The sequence below is a fragment of the Planococcus citri genome, chromosome 1, assembly GCF_950023065.1.
Source record: "Planococcus citri chromosome 1, ihPlaCitr1.1, whole genome shotgun sequence".
NCBI classification, from domain to species: Eukaryota; Metazoa; Arthropoda; class Insecta; order Hemiptera; family Pseudococcidae; genus Planococcus; species Planococcus citri.
The window spans coordinates 62,436,943-62,460,139 of NC_088677.1; the positions used below are offsets into that span (position 1 = coordinate 62,436,943).

At 36.3% G+C, this 23,197-nt stretch overlaps 1 protein-coding gene across 2 annotated transcripts in view; it reads left to right on the forward strand.

Moving 5' to 3' along the window:
* Window positions 1-23,197, forward strand: part of LOC135833201 (kin of IRRE-like protein 2) — a 389,993-nt gene that overhangs the window by 312,239 nt on the left and 54,557 nt on the right. For both annotated transcript variants that reach the window (XM_065346885.1, XM_065346886.1), the window contains exon 6: window positions 14,373-14,633. In XM_065346885.1, coding sequence (XP_065202957.1) covers window positions 14,373-14,633 — 261 coding nt within the window. The remainder of the gene's footprint in view (window positions 1-14,372; window positions 14,634-23,197) is intronic.

Genomic DNA, 23,197 nt, shown 5'->3' on the forward strand with positions numbered 1-23,197 from the left:
CATTAGACATCCCTATACCCATACCGTGTATACTTACCAGATTACCATGGATCTTTTAGCAATGCCAAAACTCGTAATTTTTCATTCACCTACGCACACCTTTACAGGTACCTACCAAAGCTTTTAACCAACGCGTGTATTCTTCCGAGACATAATTTTTTTCCAATCATGCATCGAATAATGAGAATCAATACCTACTCGTATATTTTGATATCAAAATAAACACTCACATACTCGAAAGCTACAAAATTCCCAACAGGATTCCAAGAACGATCCTATATACAAGTATCTATGGTAAAATTCGTTTCATCACATCCTCCACCTTCCTGTGTGTGTCGACGAAGCCACATATAGCTTCCACAATCGTCCATTTGACGTGGTTAAAAATTCAGATACATATCATAATAGGGTTTTGAATATCAGCTCTCAAAAACACCCCCATCGTCGTGTCAGCCTACTACATAGCGATTATACCTACTCTTTCCGCAGCCAGTTCGACAGACTACTCGTATCTCGAATGTAATTTCGTAATCGTATACTGCTGAATTTTCTCTACACCGCCGTTGTCCCTATATAACTGAAAAAAATACCCCCACGTTTGTTAAATCAAATTTCAACGCGTTAAAATACTCGTCGATTAAAACGGAAAATATATTTCATAACCGGAGGAAGAAAAAAATAATCGTATAGCTTGCCGAATGATTTACATTTTTCACATTTCAACGAATGAAGTTATTATTTATTTAGGTTTTTTGGATGGCAGGGGGGAGTATTGTGATACGAACATTTTTCATTTTTCAAGCTGACCCAGTTTTTGAAGCTTAACCTGATCACTTGGCTTTTTCGGAAGAGCTTCTGTAATTTTTAAGGTAGATGTGGTGTCGAAGTGGACCTAAAAGATTAAAATGATGTCGCAATACAAAGGGATCCTACATTTGCTAAAAATTGATCAATATTTTTTTAGGGGGGGATTGCAAATTTTGTATAGCAATGTAGCAGATAGAATAGCTCAAGACAATCATAAATCGATTCGAGGGATCAAAAATAGGATATAAATCGAATTTCAACAGGATAATCTCTCAGTGGTGACAAACTGGCGGATTTACACGAACGAAGGACGTACCAACGATGGGTCCGAAGGTCTCAAATGTATGATTTTTGATCAATTCCGCCAATAAAAAAATGTAAAAATATCCTCAGGATATATCAAGTGTCAAAAAGTCATATCATATTTTTGGGCTCCAAATACTCGGAAAATTGTCCAAAAATGGTCGTATATTGACATTGGGCAGTTTCGACTTTCGAGATAATTTTTTCTAATCACAAGGCGAGTTTCCTTAAGTTTCAGTGCGATTTCGCTCGCTGGTGTATTTTTGGTTAATTTTTTAGTTTTTCTTGATCAAGTCTGAACTAACATGGGTTTGGTATCAAAATATAAGTAGGTACATATGTAGGTATTTGTATTATTGGGCATCCCAAGTTGGTATAGGTACGTTTCTGACATTTTTGTTCCATAACTGAAAACGGGTCTCAAAAAGAGGTCTCAATAGGAAAGAGCTAAACTAAAAATTTTCCTGCTTTGGTGAAAGCCTACGTTCTAGACATTACTTAATTATCTTTTCCAAAAATAAACAACTGGAATTTTTAAGAAAAAAAATTCGAATGAGAAAAACATCGAAATTTTAGAATTTGAGTGCTAACCCAAAAAATATCGAATCAATCATCGTGACATTCGCGATGAAAAATTGTTTCCATTTTTTCCCCGTAAATTCAAAACAAAATTTTGATCTTGAGCAAAAAATTTGGCTAGACGTACCCTATATGGAAGTTAACTCCCTCTCTCCTCCCTCCGCCATCTGCAGCCTCTCTCTCACACAACCCAAATAAATCTCTTTCAATAACAGTATAACGAGGCTGCATCGTATATTTGTACGTTTATTACACAGTAAGAAAAAGCAACAAAACGGATATGTATTTTTTTCCAGTCGAATCTAACGAACGAAGCCAAAGCATGATTTATGAAATGTTTATTTAAAGCTTTCCAAATGCTAAGTTATTCGGTTAAGCGGCAAAATACATTGCGAGTACGTTATGCTACGAGTATAAGAGTTAGAAAAATATGGAGAGTCTCGTCCTATACGTACACATACCATGCACAGCCAACAGTCTGAATAATTTACTATCACATGGCAGGACTTCACAGTGCACATGGCGAAAAAGAAATACTCGCTTAGTTTTTCACAAAATGGCCATTTCATCTCAACTTGTCGTATTTATTATGCGTATGCTTTTTTACTCGTACACGAGCGTTAAAGCAAACACACCAAAATGTGCAGGGTATGCTACTCTAACAACGTACATAGAATCATTTTCAAAAAAAGCTCCGTGTCTTTTTACCCTAGCTTTTTCTTTTGTTTACGGAAATGCTCAAAATACTATATGGGTTTCAATTAAACGTTAAGATCGAGATTTCCTGCGCGATATTGAAAATCGCAAATCAAAAACCCCAATTGCTAAAACGCACACATGGAAGAAAACACTCCGAAATCGACTTTCAATAGCGATGTAATTTTTATACGCCGAGAAAAGCGTATCAGTTTTCAATATACAGGGTTCAACAAATTACCAATGTACGATAAATAGCGACGAAAACGTAAATACCGAGCAAAGAATGCGAAAAAAGCAACGAATAAAAACGTCTAAAAAAGCAAAAAAGAAACTCGATCTGGCGAAAACAAAAGTATACTGTCGTGTCGACTCCTTTCACATACACAGATGATTAAGCACATTCACATAATTTCCTCCTTGAAAGGATTAAACGATGTAAATAAGAAATACTACCGCATAAATACGAGTACTTGCCCTGATGCCAGATTTTTCCTTTCGCGCTCTTAACAGAGTGCTTTTCTTCCTTGAAAAATGCAAAGAAAATAATGTGTAGGTTATTTCATTTTTCTGTGCTTCCACTTCTAAAAGTTGTTACTGGAGGAGAGGCCATGATTTGGTTCGAGATATGTATTTTTAATGTAATTTTTCAAACATTCACACTCTTGTAATGAATGATCAACCACAATCACTTCTGAACAAAAGCTTCTCTTTGTATCTTTTCTTTTTATGTAGGTATACCTACCTACCACCTCAAGCGGTTATATAACTTGATGATGATGATGATGCTGAAAGCCGATGAATATACAGTAAAAGCTCGTTATAACGCTTCTGGTTATAACGCTAATTTTGTTATAACACTGATTTCTTCTGGTCCCTGGACTGCCCTGTTCACACAAAAACTTTTACTTATAGCGCGCTCCTGCTTATAATAACGCTCTTTTTTCGGCCCCTTGAGAAGCGTTATTACGAGCTTTTACTGTATATCAAACCGGTGTGTTCAGCATGGTATGAATGTTGGCAAATTTGGGTACCAGCAAGACTCAAACCCTCAACCCTAGTGTAACATTATGTAGCATGTACCTATGTTGACTTCACCTGCTTAACCCACTCAGCCACCACACTGCTTGAAAATCCTCCCAGGCAGGGAATCAAACCCCAGTCTCCTGCGTGACAGCCGGGGATACTTACCACTATACTACTGAGGACTACTAGCAAATTGATTGCCAACTTTTCAAAGTGTTCAAAACAGGAAAATGAATAAGATTATTTTGTAACAAAACTAATGAGAGATTGAGAATTGAAGGTAATAAGCTAAGAAAAGATCTCAAAGCACAGGTTGCTGATTTCCATCGAAGTTGCTTAGGTATATTTACCGGTCATTTAACACCAATGCCATACATACAATCAGTTTCACCCTCGAGACAATACCCACGTTAATCGAGATAGACTTATTTTTAGCCATAAATCAGTTCAATAATAAGAATACCAAACGGAATTTGAGAAAAGACCACGTTAATTAGCCAATTACGATGGCAAAATGGTGCAAAATTACACATTACGGTCGATTATCCAAATACGAGTAAGTTTTGCAACCGTGGGCGCTGTGCTATTCTTATACCCCTGAATTTAAATATTATTCGCCAAATTTGTTCAAAATTCCGCAGTTATTATCTTATGCCTGCCTCTTTTTCTATTCCTGTTCGTTTTCACTATTGTGTCGAACTTATTGTTGAATAATTCGAGTATAAAAGTTGAAAATTATACAATTAAATAAAGTTCGAGTTTTGTAACATTGAATAAAGCTTTTCAAAGAAATGTAGGTAAATCTTAATGGGGGTTTCGAGTTCGTGTGAATTTCTATACAAGTTATTGTTGATTTTTTAGTACCTACAGTAAATATACGAACCAGAATCGGATTTCACGTGTAAGCGTAAACACTTCCAGGATATTTGCCTACCTACGTATTTTTATTCTTAATAAAAATCCTCATGCACTTGACATATTTTAACCTCGTACTATATTGTGTCACCTGAGACGAAGAAACGTGAAATTTCTTCTCAAATACCATAAGTTATAGTAGGCGATATTCTCTGGCGTATTGACAGTGTACAGGATGATTCGAAACTCCGACCTATTTTTACCAAATTTTAGATCAGTTAATATGCTTCAAGTCTTTCTGGTATTGGTTACTTAGTACTATGAGAAAGAATCATCCCTTCAGTTCAATAAATTCTGCAGTGAACTAAAATTTTCATGATGTGGAATGTTGTAGAAATTTATACTTAAATTAAAGAAAAAAAACTGGAGCATTTTCGAATCACCTTGTATACTTTATGTACATAAAAATAGCATACACATTTTATCTCTTTTGAAAGATGAAAACCATCGTCGAAAATTGTCATACCGAATCGACTCGTATATGAAAAAAATAAGCAGGTATATGAGAAAAATCGTTCCTTTAAGTCATAGTGGAAAACGAGATATATCTAAATAAAACCACCAATTTTTATTCACCGGTCTTTTTCCCTTTTTAGTTTCAACTACGTCGTCGTGTCGAGTGCCGGAGTTTTCTTGCCTTTTACTATTTTAAATCTTGATTTAATGCATTGCTTTTGAACCTTGAACACAGGTAATCATGAATACGTGGCGAATAAGTACGTACAGGAAAGGTATGGTAAGACGAGTATCCTCGAATTGGTGAAACTCGAATACTTACCTGAGAAATAAGGATAAGATAGGTGGAGGTATCTGGCATAAAGCAGTCGTTTCGGATTACTCTAGCAGTTGTCTGTGGGTACCTATACCTTTCTTATATGGAATACTTACATCCCCACACGTGTTGGAACCGATACATAAGTTATTACCATTGCTGAAACACCTTGTATGTAATAGCTTCTTTATTCTGGTCTTTGGTTAAAGTCTACAGTTCAATCATTCTAACTTCGGGTACCTAGAAGGAAGTACTTATAGAATAGGTAACGTACGAGTATTCAGTATTATTCGTAATATACAAGCAAGCTGGTATGTTACTTTTAGCTTTTTGTAAAACCTCGAATAGAGCAATAAAAAATATCGTAGCAAATTTTCATACAGAGTAGATACATGAGTAAATTTAGTAAGTCTAAGTAGGTATGTATAACGTGGCATTTTGAAGAATACATATATTTACCTATTTCACCGCGGATAAAGCCAAAAAAAAAAAAGTTTTAGCGTTTCTTTAACGCTGGTTACGTGCTCGAAAACGTTTTCCATTCGAGCCAAGTCCATCACAATCCAATACACCGCAGACGGAAATTTTTTAAAGGGTTATTTTCGTCGAATTTTCTTCTCTCGTAAGACCTTCGTCGAAATTAAATAGGAAATTTTTCCACATTCAACGAACAGCACGTTTTAGAGGGAAAAAAATTTCTCGAGTTTTATCGCTTATTTAGATCTAAAGTTCATTCGAATATGGCTTCGGCTCAGAATCTGAAAAATTTTCGTCGGAATTCTTACGTAGGTATAATTTAATTTTGTTATTTTTATTGTTCGGTTCAAGGAGGCTGAAAGATGAATAGTTTATTTTGTTAAAGTAAAATGAAAGAATTGAGAGTTTTTTTTAGTCATTGGTTCAATGCCCTGAAGAGGGAAACGATAAGTAAATTGAATTTTACGTATACCTAGTGAAATTCTAAAAACCTTCGTGATATGGAATGTGATTCGGATGTTCTTTTTTTTGAAGAGGGGGGGGGGACATCTCGAATGTAATTTTCATGCAACTAAAAACTTGAAAACTCAAAAATTTCTTATTTGCAGAGGATTTTTTTGAAGTTTGCGCAAATAACCATACATTTCCTAAATCCAACTTTCTTAATCCTATTTTTTTTTTACCATCTCCAGTGCAATTTCCGATTTTTCCAAGATTTTTAATTTTTCCAGAAGGTGACAGAAATTAACTTAATAGAGGTCTGGCTTCTCTGAGACCACTTTTACGAGTTTATTCACAATTGAAGCGATTTAACATCGGTGATCTCGAGTAGTAATTTTTTATCATTCGTATTGTTCACCATTTAGAACTGAATTTTAACTATCCAAATTGATTTCCACACATTTAAGATAAGTTCCAAGATTATGGAAAAATCGAGCGTGTTGCTGAAGGCTCCGGAATGGTAGCTTAATTTACAATATTTGGTCTGGTGGAATACGCAAGGAGATTCTAAATGAAAAAAGGAATTTTTTCATCATTTTCAAAAAGTCAAAAAGTGGTCACTTTTTGCTGTAACCATATTTTCTGCGTTTGAAAACTTGAAATGGCGAAAAAACCATAAAAATGTGAACTAAAAATATAGAAAAAAATAATATGGCGAATACTACTCTAGAAGATATAACACTGTGCCAAAAAACGAAAATTTTTCTTTATTTTTTACTAGAATAAAAAAATTATAAAATCATATTTCTCGTTTTTTGAAATTCTTTTTCCCTCACCAAAAAAAAGGCCCGATATTGGCTGCAAATACAGATTTGTAAAAATGTGGATTTTTCCCAAAGCATCTGTTACAGTTGAATCTTCAAAAGTAAGTGTCAATCGGCTTCTGGTTGGAATTAGATTACCTTCATGCTCTGTATTAAGAATCAATCATAAAATTGCTTTTGAAAGTTCTAACCTTACGATGTTGGCACGAAATTCCCCTTTGTAACAGCCTCACATCATAGAACTAAACGTATATAAGCAAGTTATTTTAGTAACATATGAAACTTGATGTGATACCTGCCCGTCGCGAGTTTCGATCAATCATCTTACAAAACTATAGACACGCGAATATGTCACCGCGGGCTGCATATCCCGCGAGACGTTTCGTCTCACACAGAATACCTACCTATACTATACCTACTACTTGCACGTTACACTTTGGTATTAGATATGTGTGGTATCGCTCGTAGTAGTGGTAGTAGTGTAATGGCTGCATATTACGTTTTAATTTCATTATAAACTTTCAACCGAGCGAAATAAATCATCGAATAGGTGAATTATTACAGTATACCTACCTATTTTCTGAAATACCTAGAACTTAAGCTTTTGAATGAACGAGAATCACGATAGGATGACGTTAGAGGAAGGTAGGTAATAAGTAGACGACAAAACAGCGAGACTTTAGCTAGCGAAAATTCTTCGAGCGTGAAACATAATTATTAATCTTTTTTCATTATTCTTCTGTAAGTGTTACCTACTCTTCCTATACTCTCCATGCTTATGTGTGAATGGTGAAATTTGTGGTGGTATGTGACCAGATAAATATTCGGGGTATTTATGAATTATGAGTGTGCTGATTTGGAAACCACATGTGCATTTGATTATATTGACCAATATATAACAGCCGATTTGAAAATTACCAAGGCAAAAAGTGTGTACTGGAAATTGGTTGCATAGGGTACCCCTTGTTAAGGGTAAATATTTACTTTATCGCGTCGACGACTCTGTGTAAAATGTATACAAATTTACGTATAGAATGGCGATGCGAGTTAAACGATGCGAATATTGTAAATATTCGTATCGAACAAATTTCGGATACGAGCTAAGTACTTATATGTACCAACGTTCTGCTTCGCGAATCGATCAAATAAAAATCACCAGGCTTATTATTTGCGCTGAAATTACGACTGTAAAACGAGCCAGAGACATTTTCACATATTTTGAATACTCGTATCTCGCGTCTCGGGCTTATTGTACACAATGAGAAGAAAATTTAATATAATTCGAAAAGGTAGCGCGGAAGCTCGAGCTTCTGCTGTCGTTACGGATCGAAAATCACCTCGAGGATTGATAAAGAGAGACGTAAAAAGCCAAGATTTCGGAAACCAACGGTTTCTTTTGCTTTTTTTTTCTCTCTCTCTTCGGTAACATTGTAACATACGAGCAAGTAATGCGTTAAAAGTTTCCATCCTTTTGGTTTGTGGTATTGTAGAAGACGAAGAAGAAGAAGAAGAAGACGAAGCCATATAGTAAAAATCGAGCTGACCGCAGATTATATAAATCCTTTATTTATTTTTCAAACGTACCAGCGAGTTGTAAAGATTTTACGTAAAAACTCAGATTACTAAAATGTCCAGCGCGTCGTTGTTAAAGTAAAATATTGAAAAGTAAACATAGATCCAACTTTATCTAACAGTTGTGTTATTTATTTATTTTACAATTGCTTTTTCGTCTGGTCTTACTCTGTATAAGGTCGATTCTTTCTTCTTCTTTTTTTTTTGTATACCCCTCACTTCTGATTCTCATTCTAGTACACAGTTCTTCTGCCTCTGTGAATGAGAAAGATTCTGTTTGTGGCCGTTGCTCTGTTTTTCATATTATTCCCATATCGTTGTGAAAATTGCGCAGCTTTTCCGTCTATTTAGTTTTGCTCTTTTATATATTATTATGGTATATTACAACCAGTGATAATCTTTCCGTTTGGGTGTGTTAGCTTGTGCGGTTAACGAGCCAAGGGCAAGGGTGCAGGTCGCCGTTCCGGAAAGTACGAATTTATTACTACGCCTCCAAGTTGGGAAAATATTTTCAAAAAAGTTTTCACTTTTACACGATTACCACCAAAGTCTTTATTGAAACGTGAAGTCACGTATGGAAATTTAAATCTCGTTCTCTCTCAACTCGTTCGTACTATAAGAGTACGTAAGAAAGTGCACGAGGAGAAGGAGTGGGATAAAAATGGAAAGAAAGTCTTGTTTATGGCGTGGTGAATCGGTCAATGATTACCAAAATTCGGTGCGGAGAGATTTTATGGCCATTTGGGAGCCGACTTTAAGTCGTTATACGATGAGAATATGTAAATGGTGCGGTAATATCGTCGAATAATAATTCCAAGCAGCGTACAACAAGTTTGTAGATAAATGATTTACGAGCTTTTGAAATGAATTTTACGCTGGTAGCTCTACAAGTGTTGTAGAGGCCGAGAGGCTGGTCATGAATTTTCCTTTCGATTTAAAATCTGCAGTCGGGGTGTAAGTACGTTGGCCTGCATGAAACGAGAATGATCCTGAGGGAGTTCAAATTTCAACTCTGGTAGAATCTAATATTTTATGTGAGGGTGTTTTCTAACTTACGTACGATAATTATCAATTAGGAGTGGTTTTTTCCTCATATTTTCTTTGCAAGTTGATTCAAGTATGTGTTTACTTGATTGGCTGACAAACTTTTATGTGTTTGATAAAATTTAAACAAAAAAATGATAATTTAGGTGATTTTATTTGCACATTCCCATGATCTCGTTATTTAGTGCTGTGTATTCACTACTTGGTCTGTTTGCTTTCCTTCGTTCTTCCATCAGATCCAGTATTTCTTGAGTCATCCATGGTTTGTGTTTTCTTTTTTCTTTGAGTGGAATAGACTTTTCTGCTGCTGTTTTAACCTTTCGCTTCCATTCTTGCCACTTTTCTTCAATACCTTGTCCTTCTTCCAACTTGTCTTCCTTTTGTTTTTCCAGTTCTTCTTGGAATTTCTTTTGCACGTGCTTTGATTTGATTTTTGCAATGTCAAGTTGTTGGTATTGTTCTTTGCTCTTCTTCTGGCTCTTAATGACTATCTGACATTTTGCAGCCAATAGCTTATGGTCAGAGTTACAGTCAGCACTAGATAGCTATTCCTGAAATTTTGGTATGCTTGATAAGCGAGTTATGAGAGTTTCAAATCCGTTAACTAATGTAGTTACCGATTGGTAACTTATGTTAACTTTGAAGTTAAGCTAAAAAACTAATGGTTGCGGTCTTGGAGATGTAGGTAAATAAAGTTTCTTTATTGCTTCATTTTGTTTTAATTACAATTTTTCAACTATTTTGATTAAAATTTAATTTTGCTATGGCGCCCAAAGTATTAGCAAATGATGAAAATACAAAGTATGGATTAAAAATGTTAGTTCAACTTAAAAATATGAAAATAGTTTATGACGATACGAGTAGTGCCCATTCCATTATTCTGAAAATTTGTGACTACGCATCAGTTAAAGTGTACTGATAAGTGTGATAGTAAACAAAAATGCTGAATGTTATTTGCGGAACTTAACTCCTGTAACTGCCTTATCACGCTTACCAAAATTTCAGGAATAGCTACCCAGGATATGTATGACAGTTCTTCACTATATTCTTGAATCTTTCTTTTACAAGTATGTAGTCTATCTGGTTTCTGACTTGATCTCCAGGACTGAACCATGTGTATAATCTTCTTGCATGCTTTTTAAACCAGGTATTGCATATTACTAGATTGTGTCTTTCTGCAAACTCTACAAGCATTTCACCTCTTTCATTCTGCTCTCCAAGTGCATCTCCCTGCAATTTGGCTTCCATGATTTATCTCGACTTTGGCATTGAAGTCTCCCATCAAAAACACAACATCGTTGTTTTTCAAGCAGCTCATTACTTCTTTTAGGTCATTGTAGAAGTTGTTGATTTCTGCTGTTGGCGCATAAACTTGAATTATCACGATTGGTTTTGGCTTGACCTCCAATCTCACAAATATTATCCTCTCTGATTTTGGAATTAAGGCACTGATTTTATCCCCGACGCTGGTATGTATTAACCTACGTTTGGTGGCATAGCAAACCAAATCAAATGTGGTACTAATGTGTAGATCTCGCCGAGATGAACATAATACCTACAAGCCCCTCTATCTATTCATGGAAGGAAACTACGAGCGTCTAAAGTGTACCAAATGAGCAAAAAAATGAAAAATTGTCAAAATGAAAAATGCGACCTGGGGAGCTGGTAGAGCATTCTTTTAGCTAAAAATTGCAATTTTTGACATTGGCCTACCTTCATTTTTGAAGAATTCATGCAACTTTGAAGTTTTAAAACAGATCAATTTGAGTAAAATTTGAAATTTTTTTTTGGAAATTTTACTCAAATTGATCTGTTTTAAAACTTCAAAGTTGCATGAATTCTTCAAAAATGAAGGTAGGCCAATGTCAAAAATTGCAATTTTTAGCTAAAAGAATGCTCTACAAGCTCCCCAGGTCGCATTTTTCATTTTGACAATTTTTCATTTTTTGCTCATTTGGTACACTTTAGACGCTCGTAGTTTCCTTCCATGAATAGATAGAGGGGCTTGTAGGTATTATGTTCGTCTCGGCGAGATCTGCACGTTGGTACCACATTTGATATGGTTTGCTATGCCATCAAACGCCGGTATACCCACATTCATCTACAACTATTTTTTCAGAACTAAAAAAATCCAAACATTCCACTGAAGCCTTCTTAATGGCTCGAAACCATCTCCAGCCAATTTTGAAGGTTATAAAAATAGAGTATAATCTAAATTTCCACTTCTTATAAAAATTGCCTCTGTGTTTTCTCTTCTATTTTACGGTGTTAAATCATCCATGTTAATAAAATTGCATAACTGGTTTGCCGTAAAAACGCTATGAAGACAATATTATTACACATCAATACGAACCAAATGAAATTGGTTTTTCTGATCTTGCTGTTTCTTGTGAGTCTCATTCAGTAGCTCATCTATTTTATTCTGTTTTCAGTTTTCATTGAACTTATTTACAAAATGTAACCTCAGCTCCCCTGTAGAGTACCTTCAGCTATCAATTTTTATTAATAGGTATACTTGCTATTTTTTTAATTTTTTTTTATTAGGTATTAATAATGAAGTGACACATTGACTTTAATCGATTTGAAGCAATTGCCATCAAAATTCATCTTTCCAAAAATTTCAAAAAATTGAGAAAAAGGCCAAAAACTTACCAAACTTTGGTTTTTTAGAATTGGCAATAGGATTAGGACCACTGTGTTCCAAAATATTTTCCCAATTTTCAGAAATGATATCTTTTGATGTTTTGTCTCAATTATAATGCGAAATATTTCCAAAGAAAAAATTTTCAAAACACGATTTTGCTTTAGAAAGCAATTTACAATTTTTCAACCGCTCAGTATTACCTTAAAAGTGAGCTTGGATTTTGACGGCAACAGCCTGGTGGACGCAGAATCTCAATTAAATAATATATCTTTAGAAGTCCAACCATTTTTGTCAAAAACAAGTTGGACAGAGGCTAGAGTGAAAAAAATCCTCTCAACGGGTACCTACGGGGCTAAAAAATTACCTGAGTGACTTTCAACTCAAAATGAAGGTCTCCATTAAATTTGGTCAAATTCCTCCTACTTTTTTTTGCAATCCACCAGCTTGTAGGTGTGTAAGTATCTTTGGCAAAATTCTTCGAAAATAAAACCAACCACGAGGGCAGAAACGTTAATACCATCTGAATATTCGCCTCATTTGTATACCTACAAATAAATTCTTCGCGACTGGGTGAAAAAATAAAAGAAATAAAAATTTATTCGCGACCGAGGCAAATAATTTTTTATTCCGAAGACGATGCACGCCTTCGAGATGAGAATTAATCAATTTGAAATAGCTGGCGACGTGATTTGTCGTTTTTCAAGGTATACGAAGCGTTACGATGAGGTTACATTGTATGGCAAAAAGCAAAGTCTTCGTCGTCTCGTATAGTGTAGCAGTACGTAGCACAGACGCAATCTAAGATACGACTTGTAATATACGACAAGACGACGAAATTAAACGCCTACTTATCTGTATCGGGGAGTTGAAACGTGTAGTACTCGTGAAAAATACGATCTCGGCGCGAGAGTTCATACGCGACTAGAAGTACCTACGAGTAAAAAAAAAAAGTAGCGAAATTATTCGTTACCAGACATTTCGCAGATTCGCGTTCGCCAGTCAGCCAGTGAAGGAAAAAAAAGATAAAGAAAGATAGCACGCGAGCTATAGTAAAGGAAAAAGTATACAAAGAGTAAGAAAAAATTACCGAGGAGGATTTTTATGTATATAACGCGTCGAATATAGCGTAGAGAGCGTTTGAGATCATTTATTTCGAGTATACATTCAATAAATTCGAGTTATTTTGTCGTCTATTCGTTGCTTAAATTTCCATTATGTAAATTTATGTTTGGCGCGCGCGTTTGATAGTAAATCTATTTATAAGAAAGCATGGTGGATGCGTGGGAGGGGGGGGGTAACCGGACGAGGTTGCGGAAACGTTCTGTATATATACGTAATAAGGCGTTCAAAATGATGTTTGTGTGTTAGATTTTTCTCTTCTTCTTTCTGTCTACTGTGTGACTTTCCTACCGCTCAGACGAACGAGTCGTATCGAAAACCTATCTATCGTACTTACTACTGTACTTTTCGAGGTATTTGAAAATTAGGCTTTACGTCGTCGTCGTCGTCATCGTCGTAAACTCGTTGCAAAGGCGCGAAATAAGAAATATATACACAAGACGAAATCGACCTTATCTTTGTACGATTCTAAAGTTACTGCGACTACGACGATGCAAATATCATCGTACGTGTGTCTCGTTTAACACTTTTTTTTCTTCTCTATATTTTGCATCGACTATAGGTCGTTTCAAAAGGGTCATCGAATTTGACACGCAGCCACCCGAGTAGGACATAAAATTGAAATACAGGGTAACTCCTTTTTTCGCACCAGAGTCTACTCCGGAAAAGTGTTTAGGCGCCGTACTTCGAACTTATGTCATTTACGTTCGGAAACTTTTGACTTGGAGTTTAAACAAAAAAAAAACGAAAAAAAAAACGACGAGCTGAATAAAAAGCGTAAAAAAATACTGTAAAAAATGTCGACATTATATATGACAGAGTCATAACGCCGAGCAACACTATATATCGTATGGAAGCTAAGATAAAAGTGCTATAAAAAGTTAGCAAGAATTAAACAACTTTATTCGCTATACGGTTTTTTTCCCTCTCCTTTATCTATAATATCGCAATGGAAATCTTTAAAGTTTTTAACGAAATGTAACGTCATTCGGTCCGCATGGATGCGAAACTGGTGCTCAGCACCGTTTATGTGTACGAGTAGTTTACTATCAACGATGGTGGCACCTGTGCTTCTATAATAACATACTATACCTATGTTATTACATATTATGCCTTAAGTGTACTTAAGATATGCTTAATTTTTATGTTACAGATCTACCAGAAGTACAGATCAAAGGTATGCCACCCCACGATCTCGAAGATGGCAAGGATACCTTGGTTTTGAGATGTCTAGCCGATGCCAATCCTCCAGCTTCCATTATATGGCAAAAACTCGGTGGTCGAGATATCACCAGCTTGACTGAAATCTTGCAATTTAGGCCTATATCTCAACGTGAAAGTGGGACGTATAGCTGCATAGCGAAAAATTCAGTTGGATCGAGTCAGCCTGTGACGACTACTTTGGATGTGAAATGTGAGTAGTGTTATTTATTTCTTGATTTTTTTTTTATATTTCATTTTACTCGTAGATGCTGAAAAATAGGCCGAATTAGGCACCTATGTATTTGAAGTTTGAAAAGGTTCATAAATTTAGGCATTTTGGTTGTAAGAGAGATCAAATAGCAATGAAAAAACTACCTTACCTGCTTATAAAATCAAGTTTTCAATTTGAAAGTAAAATTCGAAAAAAACATAGGTACCCAAGACAAATGGCATGCATCAAAAACTGAGGCCTTTGAACTCATCATATCAAGTGAACTGAAAATTGAAAATGAAACCTGAACTACAATCAAATAAGAATCGATTCATTCCTGGTTAAAAGTGAAAATAAGATTCCATAAATTGGAGTAAATATTATGATATCACCCTAGTACGAGAGAGGCTCCCTTTTTCATTATTTTTAACAATAAAAATCAGTTTAAAAATTTAAAAATTGAAATTGCTATTGAAATAAGAGTACAACTTCTTTGATCGTATTCGCCACAAAACTCAGGAATAGGTATGAAATATTCTAGCAGATTTTGATAAAATTTTTGGGCCTCTAATGACTGGACGTACTTATTCCTTCTGGCTACAAATAGGAATGAAGAACTCTTAAAATGCAATGTTCATTCAGAATAAAAATTTTCTGATGTTGATTTAACCAAAAAGGAGGGGAGAGGATAGAAAGAGATCTTCAAGAAGTTGAATAAAGTTTATTCTACTCGGTTCAAAAAAAAAATTATGAGATAGAAATGAGAAATAAATTATAATAGGAATTTCATCCCAATTTGAAAAAAAAATATTTTACATTTTTTGACTTATTCTATGATGTGAAACACTAAAAATTGGCCGAACGTTTATTGAATTTTTCAAAACTCTTTCAAATTTTCTAACTTTAATTAGAAAACTTCTCACAATGTTTCTTTCTATTGGGTATTACTCGTAGTTATTGTCCCATCTCTTTTAAAAAGTTCATGAATCGGACCAAAGATATCTTTTCAGGATGTCTACCAGGTTGCGAAAATCTCGAAAAAATCACGATTTTGAAAATAGCTGTCGCGAAAGTTTGCGAAAAAGTAACGATTTTTACCAAAAACTACCAAAAAGTTGTTAAAAATGTCCCGACTTTTTAAATTGAATTATAAATGAAGTTTTCAATTTTTTCCATACCTATTTTTCTTTAGAGTGTATTTCGTATACTTTTTTATGTCACATGGGCTATTGAACCTTGGCAGAAAAACTCCCTTAAAAAAAGTGTAAACTTTGGAAACCTGTTTTTTTTCGTTAAAAAATCAGGGGGTACTGAAAAAAAAAGATCGCGAATAAAGAAAGATCGCGAAAAGTCGCGATGTTTGAATATCTTTTGGTAGACACCTACCCTGATTTTGGAATTGTTTGTTATGTTTTTGGAAGCACTGATTCTCAATTTTTACTCAATTTCTCGATTAGTTACTTCTTCTGAGTTCATTGTGCACTCAAATTTAAGTCAAAATTTCAGACGATTGTGCTAGGTGGTTTGTTAATACCCGGACAGCAATGATGCAACTCATGAAAAAACTGTCTAGGTCGCAACAGTCTTCTTGGATGGTCATCCAGCCGAAATTCGGGGGCTGATTTCTTGATTTTTGGAGTTCAAAAATTTCTTTGACCCTGTTTTAGGTGAGAAAGAATTAAAATAAGTGTGATAAAATTGAGGTACTTAATGGGTTTTGAATTTTCGGGGAAGATTCGAATCCACTCCTCGGATTCGAGAAAATTGATTATAGAACCTGCTTTATTTACAGAATGAATTCGTATCAGTGATTCGAATCCAAAAAACCAGGTGGATTTGTAATATTTATTCGAATCTTTTTGATAGATTCGTAATTTTTTTGATTTAACACGTTATTAATTCAACATAAAGCTGTCAAGAAATTAGGATCATCATTTTGAGAAAAAAAAGGAAATGGCGGACTAGCGATTCCCTCTCCGGTGGTCTTGCGCTACTTTTTCGAAAAAATGAACTAAAAATACTAAAATAATGAGGTTTTGTAGCAATACCTCACCCTCAACCCCCTCCCCTCCCCACCCTTCCCATACATGCACAATCGTAATTTTTTGGAAAAATATACGTTTGTCTTCCCTTCCCCTAACTTCTGGAAAAGATGAGCTGGTACAGTTTCGCATCAAAGTGTTCAATTATTCCTTTTTGTCTCACTCCTTTGTGCCACGTACCTCCCTCCCCTTCCCCTCACCCCCTCTAATATGAAAAATAACTTCAACAAGTTGTGCTAAAAAACTTTAAACTATCGCAGTGTACGATTATTTTTAATCTTTCGCTTACGCCATCGACAGAAAAAAAAAAACTCGAAAAAACAAGAGGATAAAGGGCCAAAAAAAAAATAAGGAAAACCTTGTAATAAGGAAGAATAAGAATACGGAATTACTATTTTCAACACTTTTTGTTACGCGGACGAGATAAAATAAAATAAAAAAAAAGTTGAGAAAAAAGAGGTGAAGTTTAATTAGTTTTTTGTTCGTAGTAGGTAATCCAACGCTTAGTTTTTTTTTATTCGGTGTTTTTCGCGCGTTTTCTCGGTTTACTCTTCTCGTACACTTATTCATTTTGAAAATACCGTTTAAATTTAAAACCCAAATTAATTATGTTTTTTCCACCTTAACTTTAACTCATTGTGTTCAAGTTTTTTCGCGAAATAAAAAGTCAAAAATGAGTTTTTTTCACCATTAATGTTTGAACTTTATAACTCCGAAGAGGTAGAAATTCGCGGAATTCGCCTCAAATATGGGGTCGTTAGGCTGGCAAGGTATTGGAGTAATTCACCTTTAGATATGCTGTTGTTTTAAATTCTTCTTCTTTTCTAGACACATGCGGCAGTTGTAATGGTCTTTTTTACAAAATTTTAACGAATTCGACTACGACGAGATCGCGTATTAAGAGTAATTTTCCAAGATTTTGGTACTTTTAAGCACACTTTTGAGAAAGAGAGGGGATGAGAGAGAAGTCATGGAAGGAAAAAATGGGATAAAAATGGAAGAAAAATAACAAACAAAGTTTATAGTACTATGAAATGCACTATCGTCTCGAATGTTCACGCATCGTTCAGTTTCTTCGGCATGAATAAGCAATACGTTTATTTTCCCAGCGTTTAAAAAGTATATAAAGTATAAAATCACCAATCGTCGTATCGCGAATAATTGATAATTTCCAGTTGAAAAACTGAAACATTTATTCTATTTTATTCTACGCTCGACCGCGAGCAAAAAGTTTTATTAGAAACTCGCGCCTCAAAACCGATACACAATAAGTTAGCTTGGTAACTATAGGAAAAGGGTGAAAATACTGTAAAAACAAATTCCTGTACCATTCTTCGTCTGGGTACCTTTTCGACGACGCGACGCAATACAAATCTCTGCTCAACTTTTTAACAACTCTTCAACTTGATTTTGACACTTTTAGCGGTAACCGATAAAAAAGCTCCGGTGGGAAAATTACTGTTGTGTATTTTGCAAGCTCTCAGCATTTGTGGATCTTGCATCGGGATCCCTCTTTTGGAAAGCTCTCACGTATTTCGTCGCTATTTACCAAACAATTACCGAAGAGGAATAATTCCCATAGGTGTTTCGATGACATATGATGAATAAAAAGCTTTCGTGGTGAATTTTTTTAAACATACCGATTTCTTTATTTTTCGATGAATAATTTGAATAAGTAAGAGAATAAAAACGAAAAGGGATGAAAATTTTGGCGAAAAATTATTGAATATAATTTTCTGTAATTTTTTATCTTTGTTCATTTTTTGATTTTTATCAATTTCAAGCACGATTTTTTTTTTGAAAGATTTTGATTGATTTTTTGGATGTTAAAATGAATCACATTCATTTCACCATTTCATTCATACCCTTCAGCAATAAAAAATACATCTGCTGCGATGAAGGCGAAAGGCCACGCGACAATTTGTTAGACTGAGACTTATGCCTATGTCCGGAAACTCGTAATATTAGAGTATTTAACCCTTCTATTTCGGGTAACACTGATTGGTACAGTCGCGAAAGAGGTTTAGCAGCATCTTTTGCGACTGGACCAATTGGCAGTTCATCAACGGTTGTCCGCGAATCGCCAAGTTAATGTGCCTTTTAGTCTTTGTGTCCTCCGGGTCCAAGTTAAAAGTTATTTCGTAGAATTAATTAGTGTATTTAAGTGATCCCTCCAAATTTGTACAATATTTTCCCTATTTCGCACGAGTTCGTGGAATTATTGATTATTGACGTGTATTTCTGTGTGATTAAACTCAAATATATCGAATTCAGCACGTAATCGTGTATCTTTTGTTAATTTAATATATTCGTCGCGTGTAAGTATCTATTCGGTAAAGTGTAGGTGAGCTGGGGTAAGTACCTATCTTATGCCAATCTGCTTTATTCGTCATACCTTTCATACGTGAAATTATATTATTTTATCATTGGCGCCTGACGAGAATTTTTTCTTGCATGCAAAAAGTTCAAGTGCTTTCCATCACGGAATTTGCGCCTGTTAAAGTGTTTAATTTTTAAATATATATCCGCGAAGCGCTTTTTATAATACTTTGCATTGGTTATCTACGTGTATTTCAGGGCAAATCCCGCAAATTCGCGTAAATTGTGTGCATTTTAAGGCGCGAATCGTCGAGTTTGAAAAAGCGCGGGAAACCGCTCGTCTGAACTCGATTCACCTCGTCACGCTTGATTGCCAACCCTTCGCGGTTGCTACGAGGTAGACTTGCCCTTGAACAAGTCGTAAAAACGCGCATTCGCGAACCGAGTGGAGTTTGCCGGCACATTCCATTCAAACCCTTTATTTTTTCTTACAGTAGCTCGTTTAGAGCAATTAAAAAAGTCGTAAAATCGTTTGTCAAGTAAATTCTTTGGAATTTAACGACATGTCGACCCTAAAAGATCGTTTGAGAAATCAGCCGCGGCGTAGCCTAAATGAAAAGGATTTGCAACGACCACCGCCTAGTAGCTCGAAGCCGCAAACCAAAAACAAGAAAAAGGTAACTGCCGCACCCTCGATAATAAACTTAAGTACGCTTCACGAATTGGACGATCCGTTCACCGACGATGGAAGCGATCTACCTGTGAGTGAGGAAGAGTTAATGGACCCTCCCACAATGCCACCCGGCGAGGTAGAAGTCGACCACATTACTGAAAGATTGAAATATACCTGGCGGTATATCGATGGCCATTTTAGGAAAACCCTAAAAAATCAAGAAATGATGAAGGATAAAATCAACGACATCGACGCATCAGCGCAACAAGCCAATAACATGGCAGCTAATGCATTACAAATTGCAGGAAAAGCTCAGCGTAGAGCCGAATCGAACAATGATGAAATCCAAACAATCAAGGCACGGCAAGACGAACAGGCCACCCGAAACGAAAATCGGTTTCGATCACTAAGAAGAAAAACGGATGATCATGAAAGAGACATCGATACACTAGAAACTGATGTACGTGGTATTCGTGGCCAATTAGCTGAGCATGTGCAAGTACTCGCTGAAGAAACGCAAACCACTGAACACCTCGCGCAAAAGGTCAATACACTCGAACAAAGAGTCAACAACGCACCGAATGCGCCAGGAGGTAGTCGTCAGCCGAATAAGATCGATGTTATGTTGCTCAAAGCGTCGAATATCATATTCTCGGAACAAAACCGTTTATTTCCTCACGATTTCATACAACGTTTTGAGCATTTCACTGATGCAACTAATGCGCCCGATGCGCATAAAGCACACGTATTTACAACGGTAGTAACTACGTATGACCGCGAAGCGTGGATGACTACTCTCTGCCCAAATGATTCGTATGAAAATACGAAGAAGAGTTTCCTCCAATTTTATTGGAACGAACGGGCTCAAGATAGACTTGAAATGGCGTGTAATAATTACGACTGTGCGACAAGTCTACAAGATTTAATCGGTCAACTAATTCGGTTCACAATTGCATTGAGCCACACTGATCGTCGTGGCACGCAATACATCATTCGCGCAATTTCGGTAAAACTACCACCCGCCTATCAAATGATGGTACAAGATCAAAACCAAACGTTGGAGCAATTCATTGCAAAACTACGTGAATTGGCTGGCATTAAAGTCGATTTTGCGAAACATCGACGTGTACGTATCGTACCGATGCAAGCGAAACCCAAACCATTTCCAGAATGGCAAATGCAACGACACATATTCATGCAAGGACCAGTACCACGCTGGATGCAACCAAACTTGGTTCATACAAGACCATTATTACCAATGCTAATGCCACCCCCTGGACAACAACCACCGACGTTTCCAACCCCCCAAGCTATAGGACAATCCGTCCAAGGAAACAATGGAAATCAGCAACAGGGACAGAGACCTAGATTCCCGCAAAACGCACGATTGCAGCCAAATTTTCGATTTCAGAACCACCCTAATCGGAATAATTACGCGGCTAACAATAACAACAATAATAATAATACGCAAAATGTATCTACCCCTCCAGCAGTCATAGCATTGCCACCCCCACCGCCGGCAATCATGCCTGCACAATTTGTAACGATGGGCCCTGACGGGTCGACTCAGTTCGTTCAAAATTTTCAGGTACCAACATCGGGTCAATACTACGAAGATAATAATCTAAACATCGATGCAACCAGCCCATATTACGACGAATACTGTCAATACCTATATAACTATTACCAACAATTAGCGACGAATCAAAATAGCCAACCGGCTACGATAAGTGAATTACCTGAATCAACACAAGAACAAAATGATGCGTTACAAGTTCAATACGCTACGTTACAATTTCCCCAACCTACCGCAACACACGTGGATTCGCATGTAAACAATCCCCCCGCTACCGCGTCCACCACCCAACCATCAACAAGTCAAACAAACACACCGAACGCGGCGAATAATTCTACGAATACCCCGCCACCCGCCGCTACGCCCGCGGGAAACCAACGAAGCTAGGGACTGCGGGGGAGTCACCTAGTAATGTCTCACCCCCCAGTGCGATATTCGACGAATATACCTGGCTTGGAGACAGTTTAGTTCATTACCTTAAACGAGGATCGATTTCACACAAAGTGATAATGGACGAACATCTGCGCGATCAATTAAGTTTAGAAGAACTATACAAACGTATAGAACCTATTCGAATATACCCAGGAACAAAAGTGGTATTATCAATGGGTCAGATGGAGCTAAATTTTTCTAAAAAACCATACGCGGTAGTCGCACGCCAAATCGATAACATCATTAATCTCTTACTCGACACGAAAAAAGTCGAACACATCTTTTTACTAATGCCTTTAGTAAAACCACGTAAACGTACCGACAAGCCTGTTAGCTTGAATCGGTACATTGCATACCGCGATATGTTCATTAGACTTCTCGATGATAAACGCATCACTTTTTGGCGCCAGCCGGCGTATGAATTTCTAAAGCAAGAAGTGGTTACATCCGACACAGGTGTAGTTTTTACCAGACCTGCGGTCGACGATAAAAATAACATAATACCTCGACTCGACAAATTCTACTATGCGAAAGAATTTGATAGGTACTATCCTGAAATGTCGACTTATTCGTATTTATTAGAAATGATGACCGCGGCACTCAATAAGTATGAAAAAGTTACTCTCGATAATCAAAATGCTAACAAACCGTTATATCGAGAAGAAAGTAAAGGACCATTGAAGAAGTTATTCGCTACGAATCTAAAACTGCATGAAAACCCAATGGACGAGAAAATGCCTATCAGCAACTTAATGATGCGTAAATTGGTCCAGATTTTATCGCAAAAAATCGAATGTGATCAAGTAACAGGTGAATATACGCGTCGTATGGTTTCCCCTGATGGTAGTTCACTGTTTGTGAAAATAATCTACGATCCACCGGCGAAATCTGGTAAATTATCAAAACCTGTGAATATGGAAAATATTCAAATCAAAAAACGTGTACATATAAAAGGTACTAACGGTGACGTAACGATGTCAGATGACGAGTCCGATGAGGACACAATCAAAACTACAGAAAAAATTGACAAAATCGGGCCTAAAGTTCTAGGTGTCAATTATGTAGATTCGATCGACTATGCGCATACAAAGAAAGATCCACCTACGAATGAAACTCAAATGCAACCGATGACAAAAGATCAATTTATCGATCATTCCACCGTAGACCCAATATGCGTAATACCCGTAATGATAGGGTTACAACCACTTGCTATTCAATTAGATAGCGGTGCTCTACCTAATGTCATCTCGAAACCAGTAGTCGAATACATCACACGCCAGCATCCACAATGGATTAAATACATACAATTACGACGACCAGTGATGCTAAAAATGGCAGATAATTCTATAGTCAAAACAATGACTCATATCGTCGAGATATGTATGCGTATAGGTACACACTTAATCTATGCGCCATTCTTCATACTAGATACACCTGCTAAATCGTGTATATTAGGTAGAGTATCGATGCGATACTTAGGTATTGAACCTAAGCTCGAAAAGGGGCACGATTATGCTAACTG